Here is a 21115-nt window from a genome sequence, read left to right on the forward strand (position 1 = left end):
GGAAGAACTATTAAGCAGCCAGCACTGCTCTGTGGCCAAAAAAAAAAACAAAAAACAACGAGTCTGTTGCTGTAACAATTTCAAACAAGAAAAGGGATTAAACCCAAATTCGAGTACCAATCATTATTATTCTATCCAAATGTGAAGCAGCATTTGCCAAAAAAGCCAGAGGGTCCATGCCTCTGTGCTTTATTAAGAGCTGTCTGGGGAGTTGGTGCAGGCTTCATCTCCTGCAACACTGACTCCAGGTTGTGGAGGTGCCAGGCTGGCACTCAGACACATGGCAGCAGGAGGGTGCACTTTAACCAGGGGGATAGAGCAGAGACCTCGCCCTTTGATAAGGATTCGGGAAAATAGGAGAATTAAAGGAAGGGGAAATGTTCCGCATTTCCGGGGCCATCTGCTTCCACACATGCCATATTATATCTAATATTAAAGATAAAGATGGCACACAACTGGTATTCATCTGATACCGTCAAAAAATAGCAGATCAGATACAGGAAAACATTTTTGTTCCTTTAACCAAAAAAAAAAACTTAATTTCTTAAAAAATTGAATGAAAAACAGAAGCAAGCTTTAATCACTTACTGTGATTAAAGCTTGCTTCTGTTTTTCATTCAATTTTTTAAGAAATTTTTAAGTTTTAAACTACTGAAAATGTTTCTCCCTGCAACAAATGAGAACTAAACAGAACAATGGCATGAATGAGGCAGTTATAACCACATGGTGAATCAATGCTTTAACCACAGACTGATAGACATCTTGCACTATGAAGAGTTTTATCATCAATTACAGCCTAAATCAAATCAAGCAACATAATGTCAGTGTGATCCTTGAAGTATCACTGAAACATGGCTACAATCTGCAGTAAAGAAGAGGAGGAGACATACTTATTCAGGTACCATAGCAATGTATGCAAGATGGTGATCACTTTCCATGCAAGCAGATAGAGGGCATATAATTGTCTGGCACACCTGTTTAAAGTTTATAGCTTATAGCTTAGAAAGGCTTGGAGATAGATTTCCCATCAAAGCACTACTCAGCAGTCTGAATTGCAGCACAAGCTCTACTGGAACAGACAAAGTACAGTACAAATATAACAGTGATGTGCAAAATCACTGGAACAGTTCTCATGAAATGCATGAATTGTACACGAGGTAGCAAGCTGCAGTCACTGCATTGCACAGAAACTGGAATTTCTCAAGCACACTCTGAAAGAATGCTTGACTGTTATCAGCCATAATACACATGAAAGTAATGATTCAATGCCATGACAGCCAGCGATGGTGAATAATTCCCTGTAACGTCAAGAATGCCAAACCAAATCGTCTTTATTTTGGTTCTTACTTCTGAACATTAATACCGAAAGAGGAGAAGAGTCTAGGCTTATGCATTTTTTTTGGTCATTTTTGGTAGCTCGAGTAGCCGAGTACCAGATTTTCCTAGTTTGGAGCCTATGGAAAGCATGTTCCTGTTACTCTGACTAACATCTTTGCTTTCACTTATCACGTTGTGTGTAAACTAGTACACACAGGTAATGGTGTGTTGGCCTAGTGAGGGCCTGATAACAGCTCTGCATTGCACCATATTTTGTTAGGGTTTGCCAATGTTTCCATATCACTGCACATTTTATCCTGCTAGTGATACGGCTTTAACCTAAAATGACGGCCCCCGGAATTTCTGTCTCTCACTCTGAAATGATGGCCTGTCATCGGACAGTCTTTGTAAATGCTAAGTACCCATTTCATTGTGCCTTACATGACAGTCCCAGCCCAAAAGACCACTACAACCACTCACAAATAGGTAGTTTATAATTACAGCTTCATTTCTGAAAGGATTTCAGTAAAAGATGCATTACTTGTGTCATCTAAAGTTCTTGAGTACCCATCACTTCCTGGTAGTCTGTGGGTGAGAGGAGAGATAGGATATAGAACAAAAAATATTTTAAAGAGTATATTAGACTAGCCAAACGTACTCAACCCAAAAGTCTTTTTTTCCCCCTCATACTAAAACCAGATCATCCCAGTTGACATTTAAATGTGTTAGCTTTCCTTGACCCATGCTCATGGTAACTGAAAGACACACTGGCCAAAACCAAGATCACCAAAACGTTTTTGCCAAAAATTAACTTTTTTTTGTTGTTGTTTTTGTTTTATGAACTCGGTGCATTAAAAAAAAAAAAAAAAAAAGCAAAGTCAGGGAAGGAAAGCTTTAAAAAAGCAAGTCACAATGTTGGAAAAGACAAATATATAATTGTTTATATTCTCAATGTTTACTCTGGTGAACAGCTTAAAGCTCTCCATATTTGTTCCCTTTGCAATCAGAGTGTATGTGTTCAAGTCTGAAGTGCTGAAAGATGCACATGCTTTTTTTAAACCTAAATGCAGATGTAGAAAGAGAACACATCTCAATTTAAAAGTACAGCACAGGGATGACTTCATTTGAACAAGAACTAATCATATGAGATTTTGTATGTGCAAGTAAATTTAAAAAAAAAAATTCAGCAAAAGCGAGGAAGAAAAAAAAAAACCTTTTTAGATGTTTTCTTATCTTGTTCTCCATAAATATTGTAGTTTCACACCGACACAGACAGGACACTTACAGTACATGTCAGCTGCAATAAGTACATGGATTTTAGCCAGTAACTCTTAATATACATCTCCTGCCTTCTATTGCTTACAAGAGTTAAATGAATTGATGTTGACTTTGTGCAGATGAATAAACCTATATTGTCTGCGGAGACACTTGCATCACAGAGACCAGTGTAGTATAACTAACCCAATTTGTGGAATTATACGGTTATATTGGCAAAGCCACTGTTTCCCTATGGTGAAAGCAGTGCAAGAGAGCCTGCAGGCAACGCTGCCTTGGGAAACTCACACCACATGGATATAACGACTTGACGCAGTGCTCGAAGTACAATTAAGGTTAACTTTGAACCTTTGCCTCTCTAGAGGACCAGCTAGATGAACAGTTGCTCTCAAATGAGGTTGAACTTAGTTGACACAAAGTCCCTGACGTCCACTCCCATCCTGCCATCATGTTTGTTCCCCCTCTTCTCTAAAAGATGACCAAAGCTTAAACCGTTTTCTGTTTGTAATTTAGAATCATGCAGATTATCATCACTGGGAAAAATGTATGTTTCCAGACATGTCTTTTTTCATGTGGTACATCTTCAATCTGGTGATTTAAATTAAACAAATAAATAACCCTTATGATTCGTACAGTGCCCTTTACTTCATGGGTTACAGATCATATATGTTAATCAGAAAATGCAAACTAAAACAGAATATTTGCAGTTGAATGTCCTTACTGATCATTTAAATTCAATTCATTTCTAATGCATTGAGACAAGATATATTCATGCAAAGACTGGTGGCCAAATTTATAATACAAATGCAAAGCACTGACATTTCATTTTCTGTGTCCAGTAGAACAATTCCAGTTCTGTTATAATAAAAATGCAATAACAATCCTTCCATTTGTGATTGCATTCTCATTCCTACTCAGCAAACTCACTCAAATGAAAAGGCCTTTTGTTTTTAAATTCCTGTTTACATTAGTCACATTTTAATACTTAGATTAGTTTATAGTTAGAAGTGTTTTTTCTTCATAATGGTGCTTCATGTTACCACTTTTGAACAGTGCTATGGACTCTGAAGGGATGAGATACGTCTAATTGGAAATTTACACAGAGAATTAACTAATTTCTCCGTCCAATTGTCTTTAAACATTGTTTTCAGTGAGATCAGAACAGCGTGTGTGAATTAAATGTCAAGTTTACACATGGCTGTGAGAACGCTTTCTGAATTAACGTTGCTAGCATTGGTCTGACCAGCAATGAATAATTTCCTACTTGCATTATTTCTGCCATGGATGTAGACCCATCAATGCGATTCTGTGAGCATGAGAAGGGAAACAGCTTGATCCAGAGGTGGAGTAGCAGCTTGATTCACTTACATATAAACTACAGCATCAGATTAGGGTCGGCCTGTTTCAGTGGCAGTGAATATTTAAGATTAGTATTGCTTTGTACCTTATACAACTCTAAAGTGTTATTCCTCAGAAAATCATTTCCTAACAATAAACATAACCTCTGGGCTTAGGTGAAGTGGTGAACATTAGGTGAACATTCAGGGTTGCTGACACGGACCACCATGCAGAGAGAGGGAAAATAAAGATAAAGATAAAGAATCAGGTTTTGTAGAGAAAGGTACACCGGAGACCACATTGATGTTTACACAGAGGTTTTCAAGTCAGCCATTAATCACTCTGTTATAGTACAAAATCTGCAACCTTTACTCTGCAAAAGAATAATAAATTATAATTTAGAATTTTAGTATTCAAAACTAGAACAGACATTTAAATTAGTTTATATAATACACAATCTCAATCAAGATTACTGAAACACAGCCAATTCACTCTTTACTGTAACTACCACAGTGTACTCACAATGAAGACCCTGAAATTTCACACCCTCAATGCAATCCTCTTCTCTAAATACCAGACAGCTGTACTGTGGATGTCTGGGAGTACAAAGTTGGGGGTCGCAAAACATTTATTAGAGGAAACAGCTCTGCCTGTCTGAAGCCATCCCTCTAATCCAACACTCGGCTCAGCTTGATCAGTGTGGGCTCCTAAAACTTCTTTGGCCTGCAGTCCATTAGACTCCCCTGGCCTAAAGACCTACACGGCTGAGTGCACTCTGACAAATCAGACAGCGCAACAGGGTTTTATGGCTGCTTTGGTAGGTCAAGGTCGAGAAAAAAAAAAGACCCTTCTCCGACTATAGAATATAAACAGAGAGCAAGAGAAGGTCATATTTAGGGTTGAGAGACATTTCCAAAATACATTATTAAAGTGAAGAGGAAGAGGCGGCCATAAGTGGACCATTAATGTGTGAATAATAGATGCCTCAATTTGTACCACTACATAAATTCAAATTTGTGTTAACTGAGCTGACATTTCAACCAAACAGAAAAAAGAAAACAAAAAGCACACACAGACAGCTCACACAAACACACACACACAGCTCACACACCAAACACACACACACAGCTCACACACCAAACACACACACAGCTCACACACCAAACACACACACAGCTCACACAACAAAATTAGTTTATTCAAAGCACCCAGTTGTTAAGAATGCTGAACAATGGCAGATATGAACAAGAACTCGCTGCTCTACAGAGTGCAGAAAATAAAAGCCTGTGTCCAGAGTGTTTTGCCATCCCATCATTCAGCTCGTCACCTAGGCAACAAACATCACCAATCCAATCTCTGTCTCCAGGTGAAAAAAGACGTACATTCAGTTCCTCATAAGCAGCTTGGGTGTGAGCACCCATGCATGCACATATAAACAATAAACATGTCTGTATACACAGTGTGCTTGAAAGTGAATTCTATTTGCCTATAGAACCTGTGTCAAAGTTTTAATACTTATCGTTTAAATAATTGTCCTGATTGACATTCATATTCTTTCAAAACTTTAAGATTTTGACTTGAATGTGCCTTTGTGACATTTTTCCCGCTGAAGCTGGCACAGACCCAGTGCAGATGTTGAGAGACAATGAATCAGACAGGGAGACAGTTTAGTGTTGTCTGTCTGCAGGGTGTCGCTGACATCAGTGAGAACAGAAGGAAACACTTTACTTGTTCGGTAACGGGTACACAATAGACGGCGCTAAGACAGGAATTCAACAACAAAAAAAGTGTGAAGTTCCAGTTACAAAATTCATATAAAGCAACCAATGACAAATGGTGACAGCCATAACTTTAATGATTTTATAGCCAAAAGTATGACAATAAGTGGTGGTCGGTTTTTGTTTCACTTCGCATTGACCTGCTCTGATTGTACAGCGAGAGAAATGTCAGACACAGCACTGTAAAATCCATTTTAGGCAGAGGTAATAAGCATATACTTTGTCTATTCAACTTAAATCAGACTGGTTTTTATTCTTAAAAAAAAAAAAAAGTGACTTCAGTTTGTTAATCTGACCAGTAATTTGCTAATGCAGTCCACATAATAATATAAAAACAATAACAATATAAACAGGTCTACATACAGAAAGAGATCAATCAGCAAGCCTGTTTTTTTTATTGTGGCTATATTCATAAAAAGTTGAATAGTAATATATCATTACAAACATTCTTTTTGAAGGATGATAAATTTGCTGCCTCAGGTGCCTCAGTCTAATTAAAAATTATTAATGATGAAAAAAGATACTTGGGCATGAAAAGATCAGGCTTTATGTCTGCGCTCCTAAAGAATTGTGGATTGGCCCTGTGTGTTATCTGGTGTTCTTCATCCAGTCACTGTGGCGGCTCAGTGACTGATGCTCAGTGACTGAACACTCCATGCTGAGCTGCCTGTGTGTGGCTGTGAGGTCTGCCAGAGATGGACATGGTCTGAAGAGTACGAATCGCAGCCATACAGAGAGCAGCACCTGCTCTCTCAGCCAGCCATATTCCTCCATCTGGAGACAGATCACCATCCCTCCATACGTTCACCAATCTGTCCATCTTGTTCTACTGAGACTACCTGAATGGCATTTATGACTATTTATGGCTGCACCCACTGCGGTAGCAATTCGAAATTGTTCCGCTGAGAAAATGAATCAATCTTACAATTCGTCAGAATGCGTTTTATCTATGTGCATCACTTGAGACTACTGTGAATTGGGGGAAAATATTGTTAAATAAACAAAATTGAATCCAAGGCTGATAAGAAAATCTGCCTCAATTTAGTCCTGTGCCAGTATCCACTAACTGTTAGTGTAATGACAGGAACAGCGCCCAAGCCTTAACTTCACGAAACACCTTTCGGATGAACTGAAACGCTGACTGCACTCTAACCCAACCTCACTTATGCTTTTGTGGCTGAATGAAAAAAATAAATAAATAAATAAATAAAATACAGATGTTAACTTCCAACATAATCCAGGCAAACTAACGACTCAACATTTTACCTTTAACTGGATAAGCTAAATTTTGACAGACTGTCAGCTTGCCATTCTCTTAGCAGGAACTGCTAGAGGAAGCGATACATGACACCATTCACACCAGAAGAACATGTATTATACTAGAACAACCTTCATGCTAATAAAGATTATATTCAACATATAACCTTGTGCTGGGTGTGCGGATGAAGAATGACGGAGCATAAGTCATGCCATGAAAGATTTTCCCATCTAAAACACTGATCAGCATTTTACAATAGTTCATATATTAACTGATCCCAACATAGAAATAAAATAATTAACATCCTTATCGTAAAAACAATTTTAGAAAGGACAATATCAGTTGTGTATCTTGGTTATCTTGCTGGTTTTACCTGACATTAGCCCCATTAAAGCCATCTTGTCAATAAATTTTACTTTAATGTTTTACTGATGGCTCATCGGTGTCTCAAGGCCACTGTGTACTAAAGCAACTGTTTGTGGTGCAAAAGAAAAATGTCAGCAAAGCTGTTATCAGGCTGCAAAGGGAAAGAACATGAAATCAGCCCTATTTATTTAGAGATTTCCTAGCAAAAGTGCTTCTTCAGATGCGGTACATCATTAAATTGTTCTTTACTTCTCCACCTTGATTCGCTTGAATCCCCTCTCGCTTCTCTTCCTGTGATGATAGGAAAGGGGAACTGGGAGCCATGATTGCTGCGTGAAAGTCTGCGGATCATGTTGAAAGCAGATTAGAATAGGATACGCACAAGACAGGAACAAAGAGGAGGGGGGAAGGAGTCCCTGACTTTTCAACCGCAGTTAGACAATGTGCACTCATCAAATGCACGTGGGAAAGTGACACCATCCAGAAATGACCTGCGTCTAGAGCAGCAATGTCAGAACCGAGCTGTTTTAAGATCATGTTTTCTATCCCTGCATTGTGACTGAAGTTACAGAAATAGATCAAAGACAGCTTTCCTTTACCATTAGCACTAGCAAAAGATGTGAAGGGCCTACAAAAAGATCTCAGACAAATAAAAAGCCATGAGGCGGTCACTGACTAAGGAGCTTTAACATGGCAGAAGGACTTCTAGAAGTATATATATATCATGAGTATATGAGTATTTGAGTATGAGGGTGTGTATATATATATACATACACACACACACACATACATACATACATATACACACACACACACACACAAACAACAAGATGAAAGTATGACAAAAGACATCATCTGACTGCAATGAAACCCGTCAGTATACCTCAACATAAAGCAACAACAAGGATATGATTAGGGAGCAAGAAGCCTTTTATCCACATTACTTTTCCTCTGTAAAAACGACGCATTTAAATTAAAGCCAAACTCTATGATTAACTAATAAGTTAAATGTTTTAGATTTAGGCAGAATGACTTTTTATGATTTATTCACCCCATCACAGGCATATTTCCAGGCTCATGCCCACTGTTCCCATGTTAGGCTCAAGATCTAGCACAAACTCTGAACGGTATAAAGCAGCTTGTATTTGCAGAGAATAAGTATGCAGTAGAAGAGAGGAAGCCAGTGCTGAGCCTACTCTACAGCTTTATGGACAGAAATTTGAGCTCCATGGCAAGCGGCTACCCTTCTCCTGACTGACACTACTGAATCCAATTACCTGCAGGTCTTCATGACAGCAGCAAACCCCATGTCTGCACCACACACTCACACACACACACACACGACACACACGCGACACGACGGACGCACACACGCGACACAGACAGACACACACACGTGACACAGACAGACACACACACAGACAGACACACACACACACAGACAGACACACACACACACAGACAGACACACAGACAGACACACACACACACACACACACACACACACACACACACACACACACACACACACACACACAGACAGACACACACACACACAGACAGACACACACACACACAGACAGACACACACACACACACACACAGACAGACACACACACACACACACACACACACACACAGACACACACACACAGACACACACACACAGACACACACACACAGACACACACACAGACACACACACAGACACACACACAGACACACACACAGACACACACACACACACACAGACAGACACACAGACAGACACACACACACAGGCAGACACACACACAGACAGGCAGACACACACACAGGCAGACAGACACACACACACACACACACACACACAGACACGCACACACACACACAGACAGACACACACACAGACACGCACACACACACAGACACGCACACACACACACAGACACGCACACACACACACAGACACGCACACACACACACAGACACGCACACACACACACAGACACGCACACACACACACAGACACGCACACACACACACACACACGCACACACACACACAGACACACAGACAGACACACACACAGACAGACACACACACAGACAGACACACAGACAGACACACACAGACAGACAGACACACACACACACAGACAGACAGACACACACACACACAGACAGACACACACACACAGACAGACAGACAGACACACACACACACAGACAGACACAGACAGACAGACACACACAGACAGACACACACAGGCCTTTCAATACACCGGATATGGGCTTTATCGAGTAGAACTTATACTGAACAAATTCTCTCCAGTGGTTGTCAGTATGTAGATATTTTCTGTGTCAATAGATGGGGTGGGTGTATTTCTCTGCCTTTCTCCTCCCACCCTGTGAATCCCCACCTTGCACCCTCAATCCTCTACACCCCTTCTCATGGCCTTGTTGGCAAGACTCCAAACTTCAGTAATGCACTAATGAGTATTTGTAGACTCCCTTTTGCACTGCCGACACCATTTGGGACATGAAAAAGAACAAAGGTGGGGGGGGGGGGAGATCACAATTGACTGGTGTGTCTGACCAGCAGACAGGAACTACAGTCTCTTGCTGTCACACAGCTCACTAAAAGCTGCAAATTACACACACAACACTCATACAGACACAAACCACACAGACAGAACAAATACATGACAATAAGCAAACACACTCCAGACAGTGCATTGAAATATACACTGTTTATTGGTCACACAAAGCACACACACACGCACACACAATTGAATAATAAAACAGATGCAAAGCACCGAACACGGATAAAAACCCAGTTTACGAAGTGAGCCAAATACACAGAGATGAAAAGAAAAAATAATGAATTGTGTTTCTCGGTATACAAGTACTGAGCTTAAATGAGATTACATTTATCCAACCAAAATAACAGGCTCTCCTCCAAGACACACAGAACTCAAGAGATATTCTGAAGGGAAGGCAGGAATGAAGACAGACAGACCACTTGGAAACCTCAGCAGACATGCAGTTGTAATGTATATCGAAACACATCATAACAACATTACATCTAGATTTGGGTGTTGTGAGTGCAGTAGATTGTTTGAACAATGTTTTACATTAACCATGAGCCAAAGCTAGATCTCTTACAACAGATTATTACACTTCAAAAATAAACTTTAGTTCTTACTAGGTCAGGGGTTTGAACAAAAGCCACCAAACTTGCTGAAATCGTGATATTATGAATATTATGAATAACATTAACTTAAAAGACAATACTTACTGTACCAGTGAAATACTGTCATTGAACAATAAACTATCAATCAAATTCTTGAATTGTAAATTATGTGGCAAAGGTCTCAAAGCTAAAGAATGGTCAGAAAACATAACCAAGACCGATAAATCAAATGCATTAGCTAAAAACTAATGTAAAAAAAGCTGTGGGGTGCCCGGCCCCAAATTATTGTTGCATAGAAACCTAACCATCTACCGCAAAAAAATAGAAGTGGTAGCTAAGGTATTGTTGGTAAGCTAGTTAACAAATTAACCGCATAAACACAGACTAAGGTGTACCTAATAGTAAACAATCAAGCAGCAAGTCATGTTATGTTGCACAAAAATTTAACCGATATTCAGATATGACCTGTTATGTTCTTTTTTTTGACAAGTTTGAATGTAAATAAATAAATAAATAAATAAATAAATAAATAAATAAATAAATAAATAAATAAATGATTGTTGAAGTCTGGAAAGTGACTGTATATTCTAATAAGAACAGCTGACAAAAATATGTGAACATGAACTTGGTTTTAAGCTTAAAATTAAAATCTAAACCCTAAGATTAAAATTAAAATCTAAACCCTAAATACAAATCTCACAAATACTTCCAGGTACTACACACTAAGAGATTTTACTCAGTTTTGCCAACAAATTAATCTGCCGAGTAAAAAACATTGTACTGCTGTTCATATTGTACCTTAATCAGTGTGTGCAGTGTATCAGGGATTCTGAAGTTCATTATATTTAAACACAGATACATACTACTACTATAAGCTAATCAAGGGTGCGTGAGTTAATTAATAATATGCAATTTACTTTTGGCAGGACTGGTGATTTGACCATTCCTGAGGAATATGTGAGGATTCTGCACAGATTTGACACATGATAACACAGGAGATAAAAAGCATGGGGTAGAAACATGAGGCAGGGCCTGGAGGTGCTGATGCACAGCACGACGTCATGGAGCTTATAGCTCTTCAGACACCACGCTGTTCTGGATGAGGAGGCTGAGCTCTGAAGCTGTCAGCTCTGCAGGAGGTGCAGAGAAAAGGAGCAGATACAGGGTTGGCTGCTACTGCTCATCAAAGAAAATGCCAGCTGTGAGTCTTTTATAGCATACCTCTCCAAGTAAAAGCCCTCAGGAAAGGCCTTTTTTGGAACTAAGGAAGCAACATGTTTGCTTTGTAGAGTCATAAGTAGAAAAGACAACCGAGTGTGTTTTTCATTTTGAGTGAGGCCAGAATGCATGCTTTAAAAATTCAAACCAAATCGAAACAGCACTTTTACTCATAAACATCATCTCTGAGAGTCAATTAACAAGACAGGACTGAAACTAATCAACATTTATAACCTCACCTCCCCAAGTGGGCTGCCTGCTGCTAGCACTGTCTTTCATATTAATCAATGTCCATTATGCTTTATCCGAGTCCCAGTACCAGCCATTACAAGAGAAAGCTGTATTATGGAATGCTGAACAGTCTGTGAATGTCAAGAACTTCCTCTTATACCCCTTTTCCACCAGAAAGAACCAGGTGCTGGTTCAGAGCTGGTGCTGGTTCAAAGTTGGTTTCACTGGTGAACCTTCTAAGAATCGGTTTGCCTTTCCATCAGTTAGAGAGCCTTCACAGAGCCGAGTCTGACGTCACTGTATACGTGCCACTTTAGCGCAGCAGCGGCGAACACAAACACAACATCAACAATGGCGGATGTTGCTTTACTGTTAATGCTCATGGCTTTGTGAACCTAGATTAGCATCCAAACGTGGCGAATCCAATGTGTACGTGCAGCTCCATGTAATCTGTATAAACAGATGTTGTAATCAAGAAAGTACATAACATTATTTTATCATTAACACAAAAAAGTTAGAAGGTAGCTACATGCTAAGGCTATCATGTGTGCTGATAATTGATCATATTGCGGTAAAGTAAAAGTGTATTAAACATTAGTAAACTTAATGTACATTATCAAATGCGCTAACAGTAGCCCTGCCCCCAGCCCCTAACGCAAGCGGTTCTTAAATCTAGACCAGCAACGTTTTGGTGCTACTTAAGAACCACTTTTCCTGGTTCGGAGCCGGTGCTTTGGCTGTCGAAAAAGAAAGAACTGGTTCTAAATTAGGCTCTGGCTCTGAACCAGCACTCAAACTACTTTGGTGGAAAAGGGGCATTAATGAACAAATGACCTTAAAGAAACTGTACATTCTGATCCCATTGCCAAGCATGGAAAGCATGCATATGCTGACAATAAAATGTGTACTGGATAGTAGACCAGATAGTGCCTTGTTCTGTATCTCTGTCCACCAGAGCTAGTTTGAGCACTTGGACCAGCAATCTATAGACTTGTATATTTACTGCAAGGATAAAGCAAGGAAGAAGAGTTAGCTTATCACCACAAGGGGTCAAGTGGCTTATAAACGTGCACTGGGGAGTTAAAAAAAAAAGAAACTTGCTGAACGTGCACCAACAGGTTTTTTTATGAGGTTTTGTATGGAGAAAGGAAAGACCAGACTAACACCAACAGTCTCTTCCATCTTGTGAAAAGCAGCCGCACCCATTTACAGCTCCTATGCTGTCACTATGGGAACCTGCTCAGAGAAGCTTCCATTATATAAAATAAAAAAATAAAAAAAACACACACAAAAAAAAAAACAAATAAAAAAAAAAAACAAAAAAAACACATGGTTGGCTGCAGTGTAACTAGGCGACTGGCTCTTTTTCCCAACTGTTACTGAGAGGGAGACACTAACCAACCATGCTCCTGTGCACCTTTCAGCTAAATAACAGAAATAAAAACCTTGATACAGCAACAGCACATTCCTTAGGAGACTCAGCAGGGTGAAGACAGAAATCAAACTAAACTTACTGAAGGTACAGCAGACGGGAAAGAATACGTTAACCAGTTAAATATCAACGCTGAAATACTCAAAAAAAATGCAGGCTGGATGAACTAAGAGGCAAGAACCTCTTCTGCTTCTAATCCATCCAGTAGACAGAAGAGTGAATGAGTGAGTGATAGAAACCTCTGAAAGAAATTGTTTTGTTGCAGCAGTACAATTAACAACAAACTACAAACATTGTACAAAGGACATAGACTGCAGTAAACTAAGAAAATAAGAACAAGATATAAAAATAAAACGCTAAACAGCAACAATTCAAGTAAATTTGATATACTGCAGGTGATAATCAGTGCAACAGGATGATCATTAATGCACATATACATTAAATTCTTTTTGCTGTAAACTAATTCCGAAGCAAAATTTTTGGAGTTTCATTTAAAACAAGTACAATCCTGTCATGATAATGATTTAGACCAAAATTTGAGCACTTTTAATATTTTCAAAATAAAACTCGTCACTACTTTACTACAAACACCTTTTCTAGACTATCCCACCCCAAACAAACTGTTACACACTGTGTTTTCCAACTTTTATTTGCAACTAAAACCAGATCTTGGGAATTTAACATGGCTACAGGTTTGTGCATTAGTCAGTTGTTCCATTGGCTCTGGTCAGTCAGGCAACTGAGGCTGGCAGAGCAAAACACAGCCTGAAAAGCTTTAGTGCTGAGCCTCTAACCACAGAAGGCATTGCCAAGGTTTTGAAATAGCCCTTTACAAATACGCCCCCTTCCAGTTCTCTCCTCTGCACTTGCCTCTCGCCACCCAGACATGTGGGTGCTGTTGGCAAAAGATCGGCTCACGTCCCCCTGCATGACCTGGCGACTCTGCCAAGCTTTCCTAAAGCAACTCCCATGCCTGTGCACCCGGCTCTCTTCTCAGGGGCTAAAAGCAGCTTAATCTCTATCTGTGGTCTACAGGAGGCCAATTTCCCTCCACTGCATCTCTGACATGAACAAGGCAGAGTGTGTACTTCCGTAGATTAGGAAGCTAGCTCATAAAAATAACATCACTGGACTGCATGGAGGGAAATAATACAGAGAAATATAGCACTGTAACCAGAAAGGTTAAGCCAGCTTCGAAAATCTACACATTCGAATGCATTTCCTGCTTCCAATGCTAACAAATCAACTCAAGAGATTAACCTGGCATCTGTTTTTTCCTTCATGTCACAGTGTAAAGTGATCTGAGTCTCTGAAGCCCAGCACAAAGGCAGACAGGGGCAGCTGGGAAAGACAAGCAATGCAGTTACTGTGGACACCAGCCAAACTGAGACATTATTTCATTGTGGGTAGCATGCAAGCGAGTGGGAGGATGTATGAGCATGTTTACAAAAATGTGTGGGCTGAATGGTTAATTTCTATAAAGCAGCATTGCCTTTAAATGTGTTAGATTCACATACAATGGGGTGGACTGGGCAAAACTGCAGCATTTAGGAATGAGGACGGTTTATTTATTCAAAAATAAATAAATAAAGAGAGCGAGAGAGAGAGAGCGCGAGAGAGAGAGAGAGAGAGAGAGAGAAAATAAAAACAGGAAACGGATAGAAAGAAAAAGGATAACCTGTGTTTTGAGAAGGTCGTTTTACTTTTACTTGAAATGCGTTTCTGGAGTGATGACAGGGTGTCTATGACTTCATGAATTAAAAAGAAAAGGGGAGACGTTTCAGTCTTTTCAGCTGTTCGTGAAGTGTTGTGCGTGTCTCAGCGTCAACACAAGGGAATGCCCCCTAAAACACACATAAAGACACAGCCCTCCCCCCTCTCTGCCCTGCCTGCCATGGAGCCAGTGAGAGACACATTGTTTAGTCTAAACCCTGCTGCTACAGAGCGCCACACTGTACACACCAGACATCCTCCACCCCCCACACGCATACTCGCTGCTGATTAGAGTATCTGTCCTCAGAGGAGATCTAAACAACAGCCATGGAAAAAGTTAGTTTGCTAAAGGTAGTGTTAAAAATCCTGCAAACTTCTACAACAGGTTCACAATAGCACACAGCAAGCCAACGCAATTCCATGCAGTAACAGTGGCAAACACAACACACACGCATACACGCTGTGTTTCGAACGGGCAAGACCGTGGGGTTCAGTGAACTGGCGACCTGTGCATTCTTTTGCACAATCAGAATCCGAATCAAAAACATGGCATAACATGACGCAGTGCAAGTGTGCAGCCAATGCCCAGCCTCGACTTCCTGCCCAACCCCACAGAGGGACAAATTTCTTCAAGCTGCCTGTGTGCACTCGCACTCACACAAAGACATAAAAAGCAGCTTTAAAACTTTATACCTTTGACGACTTTTTTTTTTTTTTTTTTAAGTGGAACTTGAAAAGTCTAACTTGAATTCTCACTGAATTTTTCAGTCAGCAAACATGTCTAAGAGACAAAGACTCAAAACAGGAACAATTCATCCCAGATGAAAATATATAGCATATTATAGTAATTACAGAGAAGGAAAAAATCCAAGGCAAGCGTTCCTTGTGTGTAATTTCCCTTTAGCCCTATATTCTCTGAATGATGCAGGAAAATGCTTTCATATGACCACACACTAAAGGATTTTATAGAGTTAAATGTTTCTAACAACATTCACTGTGGCATTTTGTGGGTAACACTAGTATAGTATGGGCATTCTTAAGAAATGTTCATGTGGAAAATAAATTTTTGTCCCCACCCCCACACCCAGAAAAAAGAAATATGATAGGCAAAGACGGAATAAAGCCTTGCAGTTCTACTATACCATAAATATATGGAATAAAATGACAGATCCACTGGAGGATAGATTTGCCTCAAACACCGAAAGTGCATTACTTCAAATAACAGCATATATTCCACTTCTCTCATAGCAATTTGCCAACAATTAAAATGTTAACTTATTAATATAGTTGAATTTCATGCTGTAGAATGTCTAAAAGACATGTTCAAGATTGTTTCCTTGCTTATGCTAAAGCAAATACAAACAAGACATGTCCTCACCAGCTTTCCTCATATTCTGTCTCTCCCTCTAGAGAACTTGTCTTTTTACTGGAAAAAGAAACTGAAAATCTCTTGTGCTCATAAATCTAATAAAGCACTGCAATCATTACAAAAAGTGACACACCTTAAAATGGAAAACCTTGTCACATCACAATTATGTTTAACTTTGTTAAAAAACATTCTCTCAGGTCAGTTTATTACTAGTCTTAGTGTACGTTTACTAAATACTGTACAAGCCCCGTGTATGAGCTATTACTAGAGGAACAATAACATATTAGGACAAGTGCACTGATATTAATGTTCATGTTACAACCAGAAATACTTTATGAGCCATCGTGTTGTACAAAAATGATTCACACCTTCTGATCAAACAGATTGGTGCATTCAGCCATGCTACAAAATGAAATGAACTGGTTCTGGTTTCACGTGAAAACCTACATGGCAATAAGATGACATCATAAAACTAATATCAATAATTAAATACATTACAAAACATAAAAATATAACAACGGAAGGGTTTTTTTCCCCCCAAATTTGATATTGTTGCTTGGCAAATGTAAATATTGTAGTACATACTGTACATTGGGGTTTCCAATTTGGTCAAAAATATTATCCTGATATTGGAAGGTTTGTGAAAAACACATCTTTTCAATATTTAATTTTTTATTGACAATACAGAATAAAACTTTTTTTTCTCTTAGAGAAATATAAAATGTGGTTTAAAAGCACATGTTATGACTGAGACCCATGATACCTTTAACAGCAACATATCAATATTATATTCTAAGATAGCCTCATTATTTACAATGAAAAAACACTACATGGACATATGGTGGGTGGGTGGGGGGGGTGTCTTAACCCTATTCATAAAAAATGTTCATGAATGAAACTGTAAATGCATCATACAGCACCACACAAGCATCCAAAACCCCTCCATGTTAATGACAAAGTAAAAACTGGTGACTTTTTCTGGTTGCGTTTTGTCTTACATGGTCCATGTCATGATAAACCTCTACGGAAATTGCAATTTATTCTCTAAGCAAAGATGTACACACGCAAAACCTCGCAAAGATGTACACACACAAAACCTAAGCAAAGATGTACACACGCAAAACCATGATAAACCTCTACGGAAATTGCAATTTATTTTCTAAGCAAAGATGTACACACGCAAACGTTATTACTTGTTTTGGCCTGCCGCCTGTCTATTGGTACATTCCTAACTTCACAATTTCAATGGCATTTCTGGGAAAATCTGACAGCTCTAATGTGTGTTGGCCTCTTCCCTCACCGCAGAAGGGTAATGAGCTCTGCCGGGCTCAGCAGACTGCGAACAGGAGCCACAGCTTCATGCTGAATCGACAAGTCAGAGACAGGGTAATGGCTCTCTCCCTCGCTCTCGCACACCAAACTCAGAGTGATGGAGAATAATCACAGCGGTGGCACATCCGTGCTGGGCTTCCTAATGTGCCATCAACCAGCAGTAAGGAGGAAAACTGGCCAAGCTGTTAAGTAAGACACAGTGGCTGCACACGATAGGCAATCTTACTAACCCTGTAAGACCAAGAACAGTTAGAATTCAGAACCTGCTTCTTCACCTAACTAAAAGGCTAAAATTCAAAAGAAAAAAAAGCAATCTGTTCATTCTCGGTCGAGACCAGCCAGTGTGCATCCTGTTAACAAACATGTGCCAATCTCCAACAAAGAATATGCAAGGTTAACTGTGGCAGATGCACAGGAATTAAAATGTCATCAAGCTGACATAAAAATCTCTGTAGGATGAGGCAAAACAAAAACACTTACTAATAAAACTAATATGATCTGATTTTTTGTAAAGCCCATATTTACCTATTTATTCTTTAGCGTTTGTGCTTTAGTGTTTGTGTCCCTCAATCTAGGTTGTAGAGAAAAACATGAGATATGAAATAAGAGCCCAGTTCACCAAGATTGTTAAGATCATCAGAGTGCTTGCAAAACTCGTATTATCGGAGTCTAGTTGTAAAAAATATGGAAATCCAATCTCCCAAAACACTTATTTCTTATGAATGACCTTTAGCAGAGAACAGACATTACGAAACCTAAACTGACCTCTCTGACAATAAACAATTAATCTTCTCCATCTTGTGAATCTACTTTTTTTCCCCATTAATCTGAAATAATTCAGTAAAACAGACTCTCTAGATGTCCTTCTCAATTGTCTTCAGTCCCCTTGAAGCATTTGCAGAGGTGGACACTTCTCAAAAAAGTCAAGGCTAAACTCCAACTGTATTAGAGCACCTGGTTCTGAAGGCTCGAGCAAGCCTGGCTGCATGCCAAAATTAAATACTGAATACCAAGTGAACCTAAAAATAATGGGTTGCAAACATTTTTGGCAAACAAAAAAGCAAACCTGCATCATACTGCCTTAGAGCTGCACATTGATCTCGAATTTGTTTCTCAACACAATTCAGTTCCATTAAATCGATTCTGTATCATTAGCACTTGAGCAACAATAACATCGATCACCCTACTATCATCCTTATTCGCTGTGACCGACGACCACAAACCTGACCCACCTCACCTGTAAAAAGCCACGCATCTGCAAAAATAAAAGACGAGAAACTATGCTGAAAAAAGTGCCTGTTAAATATGTATTTAATGTCATGTATTGAGCTGTAAATTTTCATGTCCTACACAATGAATGAATAAAATGAAACGCAGACATGACAGTACTAAGACAGTAACACCTGCACTCGCAGCCCAGTAACTCATTGCTGCATTGCACACAAACATGTTCATCACAACAGATTTTATACTCACAAGTGTGCAGAAACATTGCTAGCAAAAACTTTACAGCTATTACAGAACATGTAATACTCCTTCTTTACTGTGTCATGGATTACTGCTGTTACAATCCGCACCGCAAGCAGCATTGTACCTTAATCTATGATCACCGTATACGTTGTGGGCCAATTTTCCATCTTAAAGCCACCCTCTACTGTTTAGGATTAAGCTTAGAAAGACACAGGAAATAACTTTGGATTAAAGAGACAACCATCTTGTCACTGACAGCTACTAAGTATAACTACAACAAATAGAAGCAAAACCTTTCTGATGCTTAAAACAAGGCTCCATACGACTATTATTACTACTTCTAACAACGTTAAACGTATTAACATTTTTCAGATATTCACTGAATCTTTTAGTGACCTTTAGGGAACAAGGAACAAGGCTCAAGAATACAGAACAGGAGGAAAGGATGGAGATATTTGTGTGTAATTTTGTCAAAATCAGGTCTTTATATAGCAAACAAACAGCATGGCATAAGTGATGTTGCAAACAAATACATCTGGGTGAGTTCTGTAGAGCAGATATTCGGTAGGATGCTGTATTATTGCCGAAAGCGCTCACCTGCAGCAGGACTGAAGAGAAGCACAGAGTAAAGCGTCAGAGTCAGAACCGACACCCGGCCGCATGCGGTCATGTTGTCACTCGGCTCAGTCACACAGGGCCTCACAGCTCCAGGATGATTAGTTCACTCCTTATTCCAGTCGAGTATCCGAGTTCATTCGAGAGAACGGAACAGTCCGACACCGGAGTCTTGGCACACCAATGCGGACGGACAGTACATGATTTCCACAATGCTCGGTTGGCTCGGTGTCGACTCTGACTCCCTGGACGCAGCGTTAGAGTCGGTAAGTTAACCGATTCGTCCAGCTAGCTTGTTAGCACTACAGTCTGGCGCCGGTGCTGTGTGAATATTAGCCTGCATAGCGAGTAATTGAGATAAAATGTCGCCGTAACAAATATCCCTGTATAGTCTTTGATTTAGGGAGACTTTAGCTCACCGGCTAACAGGCTGAAGTTGTTTAAGCTAATCTGACTAGCTAGCTATAAGCAGTTCGTCATGACAGTCGGTTAGTTAGCTGGAGCTCCTGGAGCTGTGAGATACAGTGTGGATATAGTCACTGAAACACAGCTGATGTAATAATATTTAAGTTATGTGTTGAAATAAAAGCCCCCCCACACGCACACACACTGAGCCGCCGTCGAGCTGCACCGTCGGTGAGAGAGAGAGACCTCTGAGGGGAAAAATCGCTCCACGGTCGATTCTAATCCAAACAAACGGGACTTTTAAAGGTGAGACGCGGTTTTTAACCGTCTAAAGACGCACGGATGAGGTGGAAAAGCGAATCCGCGGTTGTTTGGACGACGCGAAGCTGTTCTGCGCGGGTCGGTTGTTGTTGTGGAGAGTCTCAGCCGTGCGCGCGCGCGCGACCTCTCGCTAAGTTCTCCCGTTCACGCACACTGGCGCCCACTGAAGAGGTCGGTTCTTATAAAAGAGTCGGTTCGTGTATCAGAGGAAATTCGACTCCGAAGCTTTAGCGCTGGTTCGTTTGGAGAAAGCGATTCAGTTCAAGTTCAGTTTGCAAATCACACAGAAAAAACTGAGTATTTTAACTTGAAATCAAAGTACTATGTTAATCACATCGATTTTAAAATGTCAAGCATATCAAGGCTAATTAGCCAAATAAGTTGAGTTCTGTAGGTTTATCCCAAAATAATGAGACATTTTAATCCACTTTATCTCTCCATAATAATGATAACTTCTAACTAACTAATGTGTGTTTCATGAAATTAAGAAATGTGCAGGCACT

At 39.8% G+C, this 21115-nt stretch overlaps 1 protein-coding gene across 4 annotated transcripts in view; it reads right to left on the reverse strand.

The window, feature by feature from the left end:
- bmpr2b (bone morphogenetic protein receptor, type II b (serine/threonine kinase)) overlaps window positions 1-20775 on the reverse strand; it is a 53190-nt gene extending 32415 nt beyond the window's left edge. For all 4 annotated transcript variants that reach the window (XM_047814825.1, XM_047814824.1, XM_027164351.2 and 1 more), the window contains exon 1: window positions 19869-20775. In XM_047814825.1, the coding sequence (XP_047670781.1) occupies window positions 19869-19941 (73 nt within the window). In that variant the 5' untranslated portion in view covers window positions 19942-20775. The remainder of the gene's footprint in view (window positions 1-19868) is intronic.
- Window positions 20776-21115: the final 340 nt, after the last annotated feature.

The sequence above is a fragment of the Tachysurus fulvidraco genome, chromosome 6 (assembly GCF_022655615.1).
Source record: "Tachysurus fulvidraco isolate hzauxx_2018 chromosome 6, HZAU_PFXX_2.0, whole genome shotgun sequence".
NCBI lineage: Eukaryota > Metazoa > Chordata > Actinopteri > Siluriformes > Bagridae > Tachysurus > Tachysurus fulvidraco.